At 33.5% G+C, this 14,655-nt stretch overlaps 1 protein-coding gene across 5 annotated transcripts in view; it reads left to right on the top strand.

Moving 5' to 3' along the window:
* The window catches only part of LOC124532587 (protein grainyhead), an 86,421-nt gene that overhangs the window by 53,449 nt on the left and 18,317 nt on the right, over positions 1-14,655 (top strand). For 4 of the 5 annotated variants that reach the window (XM_047107688.1, XM_047107754.1, XM_047107599.1 and 1 more), the window contains 3 exons: positions 5,345-5,507; positions 5,881-6,297; positions 9,335-9,492. In XM_047107688.1, the coding sequence (XP_046963644.1) occupies positions 5,345-5,507; positions 5,881-6,297; positions 9,335-9,492 (738 nt within the window). The remainder of the gene's footprint in view (positions 1-5,344; positions 5,508-5,880; positions 6,298-9,334; positions 9,493-14,655) is intronic. The other variant, XM_047107830.1, reaches the window with a different exon arrangement.

Here is a 14,655-nt window from a genome sequence, read left to right as displayed (position 1 = left end):
GATCCGTGGTATCGTTTCAACAAGGGTAGCTCACCCTCTAAGCTTTGCTTTATGCGTGTCTCGTCATGTGCGAAAGGGTGTTAAGTAAACATTGCAAATAATTATAGAACCGATTGCATACGAGTGATATACGAGTAGGTACATTCGAAATGTGTATTAATTCAATTTTATATCTGCATGCGAAACCTGGCTCGGATTCTAAGAATGGAGTTCGTTTTTATCACTATTACTGACAGTGTTATGCTAATTCGAGGCAGCATGACACCAATATCAGATTATAGATGCTTGAGAAAGTAAATTTGATATATTTAACGTATTTTTAGACATCTGTTTATACTTTGAATGACTAATTAAATTAAATTATAAGTTTATATTTTATAACAAGAATAAATCTGGTAATGTTTGTTACTTTTCTACAAGCAAAATGCAATTATAATATAAAGAAGTAAAAGAGAAACTATAGCTAATATTAATTGTCAATATCCGCCAATTTATGAAGTATCAGTCAACATTAGTATGTAGCGTAATAAGTTTATATTTTTCTATTTCACAAGCTAATTCTAAACAGCTGAGCTGTTAGTATAACGTACTTTTCATCGTAACGCTTTGGGCTCATACAAAGAATGTCGACAAGTAAACAAGTCATTGTGCTCAGAACACATGAATAACGATATCTACTCAACCTCGCCTCCGGCACACCGTGCTCGGATTAGTGCAAACTCAATTTGCATGCCGTCTAAAATTTTACTGGCATAAATTTCAATGTCATAACAAACCGTTAAATTTGTACTAGCCGAAATATACAAGAAGCGAATATAAATATTCTCAGTGATATTGTTCACTTAAGATGTACATACAACATTATTGGACAAAACGAAGATCATAGCATGGATCTTAAATTTTATGTGTTTTAAAATTTTGCATTTATAGCGATCTTTTGAAAATTGCATTTATAAATCGAGTTGAAAAAAACAATACGAGTATCGCAATCGGACGCGGTCGCAGCTCGAAGCTCACGGGAGGTCGCGCATCCCGGCCAATTCGGACGCATGAAATAGTGCCATGAGAGGCTCTTATCTAAAATAAACATCTGAGCGCCAATGAAACATGTCTTCAATTATCATAAATCGGCGCGCACTGACACCGGCCGACGAAAGCCGCGCCCCGCGCCACTTGCGGAGGTGGCTGTGTTCACTACACTCGAACAAATCAAACGAATTTAATGTTGCTGTCTCCGAGGTATATATAAACAGCCATAACGAATATCTTCTAATGATAATTAAATCTTAAAATTTATAATTACGAACTACTGGTAAAAGTATACATGCTTTCATATAACTAAACTAAATAGGTATCTTATAACATATATATATAAATGATATATCTTAACTATAAAGTTAGATGATTGTGTTGTTATGTCAAGATTGCTACTCATTTTTTTATAAAACAGATAAAACTCAATCGAGACAATTAATTGCTTAATTTGAAATTTAAATTAAGAGCGTTGCGACAACGCGATAAGTGTCAAGAAAATGCTTAGTGGGAGTAGGTGTGCACAGATTAATATATCTATCTCATTGACAGTCCGCATCATAAACATACGTGTTCAAATATGTGTTACAATAACAGATGGGATGAACTAGTGGCTCATGAATGCAGACTCAACGATGGCAGGTTCAAATCCGTTCATCTGCTAATGAGTTATCGTGCTTAATCTTGTGTTTATAAAATAATTCATCTCGTACATTGCAGTAAAGGAAAATATCGTGAGGATAACTAAATATAACGAATCAAATTCTACAAAAAAACTTGGTAAACGCATACTAACTTGTTAAGGATCAGTGCTTAAGAATAGCTCGACATCTTCTCCTTGACCGAAGTGTTCGTATGTACGACGTTACCGGGAATTACTCGTTGAACACAACGATAGCTTTTCTGAACAAATATCAATTTATGAACAAATCGTTGATATGTAACCGATCAACATATTTATAATTATAACAATTAGATTGGTTTTAAGTTTTACTTCACTTAGAAACAACAAAATGTTATGTAGATAATAGATGTTGTGACCACAGTGTTTTAGGAATAATTGACTTGGGACTCAAAAATACAGTAGAGTTCTCAAAGCCTCTGAAATCTTTATTCCTCAGAGGTAAATCTAGTCTGCCTGTAAGGTTTTTTTCTTTACTTTCACACATTTATATCTAACGGCATATTACATTGTATTAACATTGCAAAAACTGTATTCAATTGTGAAAAATGTGTTTTAGCGCTCTTGTGCTGTAAACATCTCAGAGCTCGAGATTCCCTTAGGCATGTTTTTAACAAAGGTGAAATACTTCCGGTAACGTCTCAGTGTATTTACACTATTATCAGTTCCATTCACCACAGATTTTCCAATTGAATATCCAAATGCGATAAATTCCTTTCGAAATCTATATTTGTTAGTAAATTATTTAAATCAGCTTCTAGTACCAACTTTTCGTATGCAGATATTAAAATATTATAAATAAAATATTTGTTTGTTCATAGGCATGATCTAAAAAAAATCAAGTAACTACATACTCAATGAAAAAAATATGAATAATCATTAGAAATTGTGATTTTTATATAATTATATTATTATTTATTATTGTTTTTGATTGACGTTTTTTCTTAAAACATAAATGCATGTTTTTTTTTCAAGAAACAAATACATTTTTTTTGTTAAATGTCACACTGCAAACAAAACAAATAAAGAAAGATAAGTTATTTTTTTTATGAAAAACAAACATTATTATGTTAAAGACTTTAAAGTATATAATAATAGTAATTTGTAGGTCATTTTCAGTGGGACGAAAATGACCATGTGGTCCATATAAGGGTTAATATCTCCATTATTTGAATGCAACGAACGAATGATTCGGTTTATACACGGATAAAGACTGTTGCCGAATAAAATGTAAGAAGCAACAGTCTCACAGTCATCAGGATAATGTTTTACATTACCTACCTATCTACGCCTAGGTAGGTAGGATATTACGTCTCGTCATTTTATGACTGTTTTTTACCTCTAATTAATGGTCAGATAAGACAATGTAACTGGGACAATTTTTACTTTTTGTTTATGAAATGAAAAGCTGTGAAGGCAGGCATAAGGGATATATGTATCATCCAAGGTTGGTGGCGCGTTGGCTACGTAAGGCATGGTTACTATTTCTTAATACGCCAATGTCTATAGACTTTGGTGACCTAGTTCAGTTGGAACAATTTTGACCTGCGTGTTGAATATATTAATTGGTAGCAAATCTGACGTGTTGTGTTCTCAAATAATAAGTAATGTGAAACAAAATTAATGATTTTGTTTTAAAGATGCAATTGTATTGTTTATGAAAGACATTTAACCCTAAACTACTAGGGTTGCGTGTTGCCAACACGGAAAAATATAATTAAACACTATAATGCGTGCTTTTCGTTGTGTTAATATTTATATATTTTAAACTCACCTACGTAACATTTACCTAAGTGAATAAATTTTCGAAAAAAGGTCAACTTTATAAAACGATCACCCAAAACAACGAAAAAAAACAGCAAGTGATTTCGGGATACAGTTTGTGGACCTTTGCCCTCAAGCGATAAACATGTTTCTTTTAATAAGTTTTGCTATTTGTTTATTTGAGAGGTAGATTTGTTGCGATATATTTACCATTCTGATAGACCAATTGGCCAAAAATGAGGCCCTCAGTAGATGGAAGGGAGTTAATTTGGATTAGGTTACTAGGCGACGAAAATTTGTCCTTTTTTGTAATTTTAGACTTTTTAATTAAAGATCACCGAGAAAATGGTAATCTTCATATATGTTCCTTTTTAGTTTTTTAAATAAATTTCGATACTGAGTTTGATGAGTTATGTCATTGTCATTAAGGAAAATCTTACACAAAAAAGTATTACAGTAACGTAATATAAAGGTTTTATTATCTTTTATCAACAAAAACAAATATTAAAAAAAAGGCCAAGTTAAAGTAAATTAAAAAGTTTTAATTATAATTTGTTACGGTTTTGCTTTTCGATAAGTAAGTAGGTATTTAAAGTAGATTAATTATGTATTTGATCTCAATTTAACTCTGAGGTAGCTTTTGCTTGAATTTGAAATATGTTTAAAAAATAAAAATAACAATAATAGGTACCTACCTACTTACTGATCTTCTTTTCATTCTAAGTGTTAGTAGGTGTTCAAGTGTGGGTGAAATTTTACTACTGAGATTTAACCAGTTCTATTTGACCATTTAAAATGAAATTTTGCTCTAGTTTATCAATTTTAATTTCTTTTAGGATGTAGATAAGAGATAATGACGATTCAAGAGTGCTTGTCAAATCCTACCAGAAAAAAGTTAAATTTGATTTTAATTTTGAATGACCCAATTTTTTTCTTTCGAGACGATGAGATATGTGGGAAATATACCTATTTGTTAAGTTAATGGGGAAGAAAATTAAGTATTTACGTGTATATAGGTACTTATAAAGTATTTCAAAAGAACTATTAGGTACTTAAGTAACACTTTGTTCGTATTAGTAATATCTAAAAGATCTTATCAGGACATTTCTTCCAATGATAATTAGACTATGATCGAATATGAACCTATAAGTAAGAAAAATTTTATTGAAAACTTAGCAAAATATTACTTTATTAAATTTTATATTTTCGCAAGTATGGCACAAGACTTTAAGGCAATATACTTAGTGTTTTTGAATAATTAAGCCTGAGTACTAAACTAAAATATATTTGATTTAATACAGGTGATCAACATAATAATCTTAGAGTATGTTTTTGCAAGTGCATAATATATAGATAGGTTCCTATTTATAGTCTTATACAAAAAAACTGTAAATTTTTTTGTAACTGTAATTTTTTATTCATTAATATGCCCTTTTTTGGGATACATATGTAGGTAAGTACCTACCTTATTGTTTTAGGCCATATTAGGAAAGTAACAAATACATATAATATTTCCGAATAATTTGATGTACCTAATTAGGAAAGTCCCATAGAGGACAGGTTTTTTTGTATGAATAATAATATATGTGTTGTTTAAAAAATATTTTTAGATTTGTGATATGTGCTGCAGTTAATTAAATTTAATATGAAATAAACTCATCAATTCATCTATACATTTCAATCTGAATAAAAAATTAACAACTATCATATTTACATCTTAAAATGACTTGTTTGTTGGTATATAGTTGATAGTAGCACATAGAGCAAAATGATAGTGTAGCGATATTGCGCGCGCACAACGAGGTCGGCCGTAGAAATAGTGGCGCGCGCGCATTATCGCCAATCACGCCTGTCTCCCCTCCGCAGGGCCGGCGGAGCACTGAAAGCGGCCAATGGCGCGCACGGGGCGGAGCTGGGCGAGCTCTCGGGCCTGCTTCACGCGGGCCTCGTGAAGCGCGAGCCCGAGGATCTCAGCCGCAAGGTGGTCGACGAGCCCGAGCCGCACGCGCTCAAGCCGCCGCGACACAAGGTGCGTCACACGTTCGCACGCCGCCGCCGCGCGCGCACGCACTCACACACTTTCCTTACCGGTTATTCATGTATAATTTATCGCAGTTAGCGTACGATGTGCCGAGCATCTCGCTCGAGTCAAAATAACCGCGCCCGCCCGCGCCCTAAACCGGCCGGCCAGCGCTGCCCGCCCTGTGCATGTAGTTTTAGGTGAACCATCGGACCACATAAACATATCGGGATTTAATATACCTCTATCGTGACTGTGTTTTAAACGAACAAACCTAGTGTACGTGAAGCAGTGACTGTGTCGACGCGGTATGTACGCGTCGACTTTACGGAGCGGACAATTGTCGTGGGAGAACGCGTGTAACAGACGCGTGTGTCCGCAGGTGGCGGTCGGCGAGCCTGGCGAAGCAGCATCGCCGTCTCCGGTACCGTCACGGGCCTCTTCAGCTGGCTCGCTTTTGCCTGACGCGGCAATGTATGCAGCGCAAATGTTTGCGCCTCCAGGCACGCCCAGTCCGACACCTTATGGGGACCAGTACCCACGGCAAACAGCATCTTTTGCTGGCGAGCCCTACTATCGAGAGTACTTTGTCGGCGATGGATATCAACAAAGGGCTGCACCACCCTACAGTGACACTGAGTCGGCATCAGCATCAGCTTTCGGTGACCGATACTCAGCGCCTCGCTACCATAGCAAGAGTGTGATCGCTGCCGCAGGCCTTACTGTGGATCTGCCATCACCGGACAGCGGCATCGGTGCAGATGCCGTCACACCTCGTGACCACACCACTGTCCAGCAGGTCGGTTCTACGAGAGACAAGGGCGCGGGCTGGCGGGCTTCTCACTCGATACTTACGCACATTTTTACACTACACACTTGCTTTAAAGTATCTTATTTCACATTTCGTTTATTCAGCCTTATTAGAACACTTCATTCATTTCATGCATGTGAAAATATTCATTTCATATAAGAAATAAATAGGGACTTGTTATGAACATTGTTTTGTAGATAATTGTAATACATTGTTTTATGAACTACCAATGACATAAAACTAGGCTTCTGAACATGTATACCAACAGGGATCCTAAATCAGTTCGGGAAACATGTTTGTTTTGCTTTTAAATTAAGCCAATACTATCACAGAAGCCCTCCCGCGCTCTTTATCTTTTAATTATCTAAATGTGTTGTGTCTGTACTCTTCATAATTAGCGATATGTATAATTTATTACAGAGTTTTAAAAAGGTTATATTATGTTATTCATAACATATCAATAGGTAATAAAATGAAATGTAATTTACATCCATACTTTTAGTATTAGATATGGATTAAACCAGTAATAAATACTAGGTAACGTTAAAACCTAAATTGCAAACGTTTACGTATATAATACTGATTTTATTTAATTGAAATAATTAGGTGTAACTAATAACACGCTAATAAACGAGGCTATTTAAAACTTAAGCAGCATTTATATACCTAATTAGATTCCGTAAATTACATTAATATAACAAGTTCATAAAAGTAATCTGCTAATGTCGACTAGGTCCCTGTAACGGTTATTTAGTAAATTGTTTTAAAAGGAGATTGTACAATAATAAATGAACTTATCTTTATTAATTGCTATTACTTGGAAACAACGGTCGTGACGCAACGTCAGACGACATGACTAGGAACAGCTTGTGTTTTGTCTTAAAATTTATAAGTTAGAATAATTCAAATAACAAATTGACATGACTCCTACTGTATAATCAGTCTCAACTAAGTGCGTTTGAAGGACTTGTCATTCCTAGGTGTGGCGCTCACGAGCTGGCCACTGTGTCAATCTAATTATTTTATCTGTATTGTGCTGCACACAAACATAGAAAATATCTAAGAGAACTGTGTAATTGGATAGCAACGGTCTTGTTAGAACATACCTATTATTATTATAAATCTAATCAAAACGTCTGTAAACTTTAAATTAAGCGCCTTTTATTAAATCTGCTAAAACAATTTACATATATTAAAGGCAATTTATAGTTTTATTTATGTTGTATAAAACTATAAAATTCTTATGACAACACTTTAGCAGGTATCACATTCATCAAAATAACAGTTCTCATACCTACATAATATTTTTCCGTAACTTCGCTCACATTTAATCGTGAAATAAATATATTTTTTTTACTTAGTTTCTTAGTTATTATTTTTTATTAGTATTCTGAATAAGTGAATTTATATACATGTGTAGGAGATGTAATAATATTTTCGTTTCGTAATATATGTAGACATTAAATATTTTCGCAAAAATATTGCAAATATAATTATCGCCAAAGATTTTGGAAAAATCTATTTAAAACAATCGTCTGAAAAATCTAACAAGACTAGGTAATGTAGTACATTACAACGATTGCCAATTGCTAAATGAGTTTGGTTACGGCGTTGGTTAGCGTACGATTACATAGACAGGCAAAACAATAAAATACTACAAGGTATCAGTTCATTCATTAAGTTCTGTAACAAACAACATACTTAGAACAACGAACGTATTAATTTATATCGAACATCACAGATGATCGAGTATTCATTGTAATCACATGAGCGTAACATTTTTTGTGTTTATTGATTTTCTACATAATTAATTATACATACAAGAATTTATATTAAAGTTACGGACATAATACGTAATGGTTAAAAAATAAACTTTGATCATTTCGCTTCCTAAGTTTTTGCGGAACGTAGATACCTACATTAAAGAATACTGTAATATTTATGCTAAGTTCGGATACACGTGTAGCAGCGGTGACCTCGAACAATCAAAAGAACGACTTATTCAAAATGGTCTACATTGATACGTATTAGTTAAATAATTAAATTATTTTTATATAAATAATTATTAGGGAAATACGACTTGAATAATGATAATTATAAAACAAAATATTGTGATATAATGATATAAAATTATTATTAGTGTTACTTAATTTTCAAAATTCAGTAGCTACCTCTTAAAATTAAAATTGTTTACAATTTGTCTGTATTTCATTTAATATATATAACGAAAATGGATAACTTACTGTTTGTTTGAATAATGGTCGAATAATGAATGATTGCCTGTTTTAAAATCGTTTTCATTATAATTTCGTTACACAAGTTTGAATTATTTATCTAGAGCTAAGTAGCTCCAGGTCTAATTATATTAATAGTTCTTTTATTTTATGTTATAATTATTATTTCTATATAAAATGTATATTCAAGATTACAGTTTTTAACAAACATGTATCCGAATTTAAAGCTTAACAGTGAAGTAATTATCGACTAGATAGTTGTTTGTTTATTATCTTTACTAGTATGCACATAAAAAAAGATCGAAATCATAGTTATGTACATACTTATTTCATATTGAAGAGTCCGATCGTCACAGTCCTTAATAAGTAATTATTTTCAACATCATACAAAGAAATTATCTGAAAACGAAAACAATTTGTAGTCTTAATTGGACTTCAAATTAGTGTCAGTCGTTGTGGTTTATTTTCTTCTTTGATAATAAAGTTACCATCCAATTTTATCTTATGTAAAATTATTTAAATATAGAATACCAAATTAATTTGTAATTTATAATTGCCATTGGTATATGCGAAAATGTTAAAGCTAATGTGTTAAATTTTGTATGTTAATTAGTTCATCGACGCTAAAAATCCAAAATTAACTCGTTTTTTTTAAGATGAATTTATTTATTTGTGCATTAAATATCCAATTTCAACAATATTAGTTATGTTAATAAGTGAAAAAATGAATAGAGATAAGATTTATGTGTTTGTATAAGTTTGTATATTTGACGTTTTTGTGGTCCATACAGTCGTTCGAGTACACGGTAATCTGCCAGCAGCCCGGCGTGGGAGAAGACGGCCGCGGCACCCCCGCAGCGCACCACTCTCCCGCGCAACCGCCCCGGACGCGCCCCTGGCACGACTTCGGACGGCAAAATGACGCTGACAAGATCCAAATCGCTAAGTTGTAAGTTATTATTGTTCTTATTAATATCATTATCATATCCAGTACTTAACCGACTAAAGGATAGCAACCTGACTAAATTAAGGATGGTCTGCTGTGATTATTAACAGTGGTAAAAGTATTTTTCTCCTGCTGTTGAAAAGTTAACTCTAATGGCTTGTGTAAATTGTAAAAATGATTTTATTACCGTATAACCTAACCTAACCTACCTACATGCGTGCCGCTAGTGTGAATAGATGAAAACAACAAACATCCCGTGAAACTATATTGACGTACCACTTCGCACTTCTCGAATTTGTGATAAAAAGGCCCTTTCTCGAATCACCTGTAACATCCTAATGTAGTAACTGTCAAACTACTATTCAATGTTGAAAATGCGTAGCACACGCATTGTTGCAATATAAATATATTTTAAAATGCCTCCAAGTAGGTCGGAGTTTTTAATATACTATCAATTTCAATGATAATATGCGTACATTTTAGAGGTAAAGGCAGGATCATTGTACGCACATCTCGTAACTTGTTTGATTATGCGAGGTGCTAAGTTAAACTTCGTGATTGTTGAATGCAACAGAAAGTGTGTGTTAATTGTCAATTTCCTATTTTTTCTTAGTTAATTGTCTTGTAACAAGATAATTTTGTAGAAGTGAGATGAGATTTAAAGACCCTACAGTAGTTTGTTTGATATGAATATAAATCTGAATGAAAAAAATTACATTTGACGTGGGCTTAATTATTGTAAACTATTTACAACGTTCCGTATAGAGATAGAAACGCTTTTCGAATTCCTTCTTCTGATTCATTTATATGTATACGTTTCACTTATTTACTTATACGACTTAATTAATTCTATAGGTACTTAGAAATCGTCATTCGCAGCTATTAAATATAGTATAACTGCTTTATCAGTAGAAATTTTGTACAGATTAAACAGTTTTTATCTGGATGCCTGATTTCCTTCAAAACAATATGATATAAGATTAATTTTATCGATATGACATTTTAATAACTACGTTACGCAAAGCTAATATAAAGTAGAAACTCCCGTAATATATAAGAAATATTACTAACTAGTGATTTACTCTACTACTGGAATCCAGTAATGAACCGTTTTGCACGCACCTTATTAGGTAACTATTGAATAATGAAAATTATTTTATTTCCACGCCGCCTCATGCTTGGAAGGCGTTATAAGAAATGTGAGTATCGTATTTAGACTAAATTACTTTAAGTTTACTTTACATTTACACTTAGACAGCGTTGCTATTTATTGTTAGTTAAATATGTAAATACATAATTATGTATCACATTCTCTCTCTCTCTCTATCTCTGCAGACATTTGTATGCTATTTCGATTGTTTATTTTTGTTTTGTTTCGCTTCGTTAATTACTAATTTCTAGTACATTTTCTACATATATTACATCGACTTGACAAATAATGACACCTAATTTTATTGTTAAATTCCTAATTATTTTGCGACGTGCTATTGACAAGCGCAGATTCCGTATCGCTTAGACAAAATATTAAGCATTGCATCCCACGGTTCTAGTTTATTGTATTTGGTTTATAAGCCAACATTTGTCGAATAAAATAAATCTTCAACAAATAAGTTAAATTTGAACTCCCAAAATCGTTATTCGAATGACTTGTATGTTGCGGCGGAAACAGTCGTCAACATGATAAGTGCATTAGCATTATTATCTCGATAATTACTTGCTTGCATTTGGCCTAAAAATTCGATCGTTTCTACGTATTTTTTATGCTCTCGAGTTATATTAACTCGTAGTCAATTACTGGTTCTCAACTTTGTTTTGACGCGTTAGAATTTCTTCTCAAATGTTTGAACGAATACTTATCGAGGATAGTACCCGACGAATGTTCACTTGTTCATTGGATGCCCCCGATAGCCACTTTATTTACATGTTCAACACAGGATTGAACAGTTTACAACTTGTAACCTAATCAGCTAATGTATACATTTATGATTATCACTTCAGAGAGCTATATAACTGTAGTAATGGGAAATCTACATCACTTATACTGTTTTTCGTATCCTTAGTTCGAATGTTTACATTAAACATCGTCGTATATCTTAACTATAAATGCAGGTAATGTACATGTAGATATCTATTGGCCTTAATCTGTTAGGTAATTTGTATGTTTATCCATGACACATTCTAAGTGCAAAAGTTATGCCTCGTAGAATTTAGTAGAATATCTTTTAACACGTAATTTTAACTGTTGTTTGTTTTTATATAGTTCATAAATAATTATGTACTAAGTGGACGTTTAGGAATAAATTCTAAATATGTTCCAACAATTATTTATAGTCATATAATATAAGACTGTCTCAAAAATTGCTTTTAATTACAACTAAAGGTAATTGTTTCCACCAGTAGCTAGCTATAATATGCTTACATTTTTGTGTCGACTTGCGTTTGTTTTAGCTTTATGTATTTCAGTAGTATTTAAAATTTACAAAATATTCGTGGAACTACAGATATGAATACTATTAATAGATACTCGCAGCAGAAAGAGGCCGAGGAAACTGCTTGAAAAGGAATAAATACAATTTCACACAAAATGTGCATCTATTTGAATTAATATTAGAAAAAAAAATATCGAATTCGAATAAGTTCGCCGTTCCATAATTTTTGTTAATTTCCAATATTTAAAAAAGTATGATTATTAATTAATTATTATTAAACTCGTATAAAATATTTTTATCAACGAAGTTTTTTAAATTATATTAAATTAGCTATGTTAATGCAGCAAAATTCCTAAATAACTGATACGATGTTTTATTCATTGTTTCTGAATATATTATATATCGCTGTAAATAATGTACCGCGGAAAACACTTGTATGAGTCATTAAATAGAATGTTGATAGCAAATAATAGTACAGTGTCAAGTGTGACGATTGACGATGAGTGTCGGGCGGCGCGACTTGCAGTCGGCTGTCCATTCCCCGCTATTATATAATATCACCTGAACGCTCTCATCAACACCGCAACGGCATATCGCGATACAGAGCCTCCTTAGAACTACTAATTTGAATATTATCAATTATCCTAATCACCGATATCCTTCAAAATCAAACAAATCGAAATAATTAAATAACTTTAATATGTATTCAATAATTTTTGTATAGGACTGAAGAAGCGTTATAATACAAAATATACAACACAAATATATTTTACTTTTACGGTCTTCTGACTGTACAGAACGCTTCATCAGTCTTGGCATTCGTCTCAGGCGCACAATGGTCCTTCAATTTACATCAGCGATTGATACGATGGACATGCACGCACTTTTCTCCGTATATAGCGACATAACAATTTATTTTCTTTCAAATTACAATGTGGAGGCAAGACTACGCCTTTTAAATTGATAAACTCATAGAAATTGCTAAGAATAGCTTAATTTCGAAATTAGAATGAAAAACAATATCATTTTACCGAGCGGTTTTTTAAAATTTTACATTTACGAATTGCTTTATTAATAAAAATGTAAAGTTATAATAGGTTCATTAAATGTTATTAAAATACGTAAAATAGACAAGGCAAAGTAGATACTTTAAATAATTTATGACAATAGCCGACTATTAACATATACTCCCTTAACAAGGTGTTTGTAACACAAAGCGTCGTGGTCAGTAATAGTATTGTAAGTATAAAAGGGTCAGATTTATGCGCATCTAATTTGGCGGTGCAGCGCGGGCTCCGCGGGACGTCGCTCGTTGCCAGCGAACTCTTATCGCGGCATGCGTTTTTATTGCAAGCACTTTGTTGTCGCTACGATCCGAAGCTTTTTGTGCACTCATCAATTTCCGCGCCTCACCGATTGATTTATTCATGAAAGGCCTTCGTCTTCACGCAGGAAGTGACTTTTTTCGGATGCTGCGCTGCTGAAATTTGTAATGAAGCTCATTCGAAAACAATGCGTAGTTTATTATTGAGTACGATCTGATCGTATATTCCCAGGTGATAAAATATCTGCTTGTTTCTTGCCAATATATAAAATATTTTTTCTGAGAGAAATAAATTTTATTTAATGAACTAGAATCGTATGTCTCTTGATCCTCAGCTTATCATGAGGTTATCTATTGTTATTAACAATGAGTTTTTAAATATAATTAATTGGTCCATCTGCTTAGTACCTACATATCACGCAAAAGCAACAACAGAACACAGAACAAGGAAAACAGGGATAGTCATTTGGCAGCTTCTATATCTAGCTTGCCATTAATTTCAGGATAGCGATAAATTCTGTCTCTAAAACCAATTTCTACTTAGTATACTTTTTCGTTAAAAATCTCATTCCGTAAGATTCTGCTATGCTGTTAGCATCTAACTTTGGTAGATATAATTGTGCACTATCTAACAAAGCATATCAGAATTGTTGAAATGACAATACCAAGTCACGTCACAAATGGAAATTACTTTTGAAATAACTCGGAGAGAATCAGATAGGCGAGAACCGCTGCGGCCGATCCGTCAATGTCGGTTGCGTTTGCATTACACGGCCTTTATCTGCTGTGCTCACTTTAAATCGCTAACATCAGCAGGACTGTTTACCAAATTGTTTTCAATAAGCTTAAAGTAATGGTCCGACCGCAAGTCAACTATTGAGCCGACCCTAACTCGCTATTTACATTTCACGAAGAGATTTATTGGTGGATTAAATATTCTGTTACAATTTATAGCTTTTTATCGAGTTATATAAGTAAACGACTCAAAGTAAAGGCGTGGTACAATAGAGTGCTTTGATAATGACGTTTGCTATTTCCTGGTCTGGCTGAATAGTGAGGGTGCGTGAATTTGTCCGGGCGTGGGCTGAGATCGGCGGCGACAAGGCAGAGAGGCGCGTGGAGTCGTGTCGCGATGTCGCAAGACTCACGAGCGTCGCCGTTAACGAGCCGCAGCACGCGATGCATGCAGTTAAATTAGCGGGGTTTTCCTTCCGTTGATCCCACGCGCAGGAAATCGCGAGAAAACGCAGTTTTTCATTGCGCACAACGAACTGGATCTCCACGCCTTTATGTAACGACGCTAGTGACAAGCTCTACCGGCTGTGCAATTAAGATTTCCACTTTTTGCGCACTTTTATTACTTTACTTCATGGAAACTTTATTGTCGAGAGCATGTATCTCTAGATAACATCA

This window comes from Vanessa cardui, chromosome 1 (genome assembly GCF_905220365.1).
Source record: "Vanessa cardui chromosome 1, ilVanCard2.1, whole genome shotgun sequence".
Lineage (NCBI taxonomy): Eukaryota > Metazoa > Arthropoda > Insecta > Lepidoptera > Nymphalidae > Vanessa > Vanessa cardui.
This window is presented reverse-complemented; position numbering and strand designations above follow the sequence as displayed.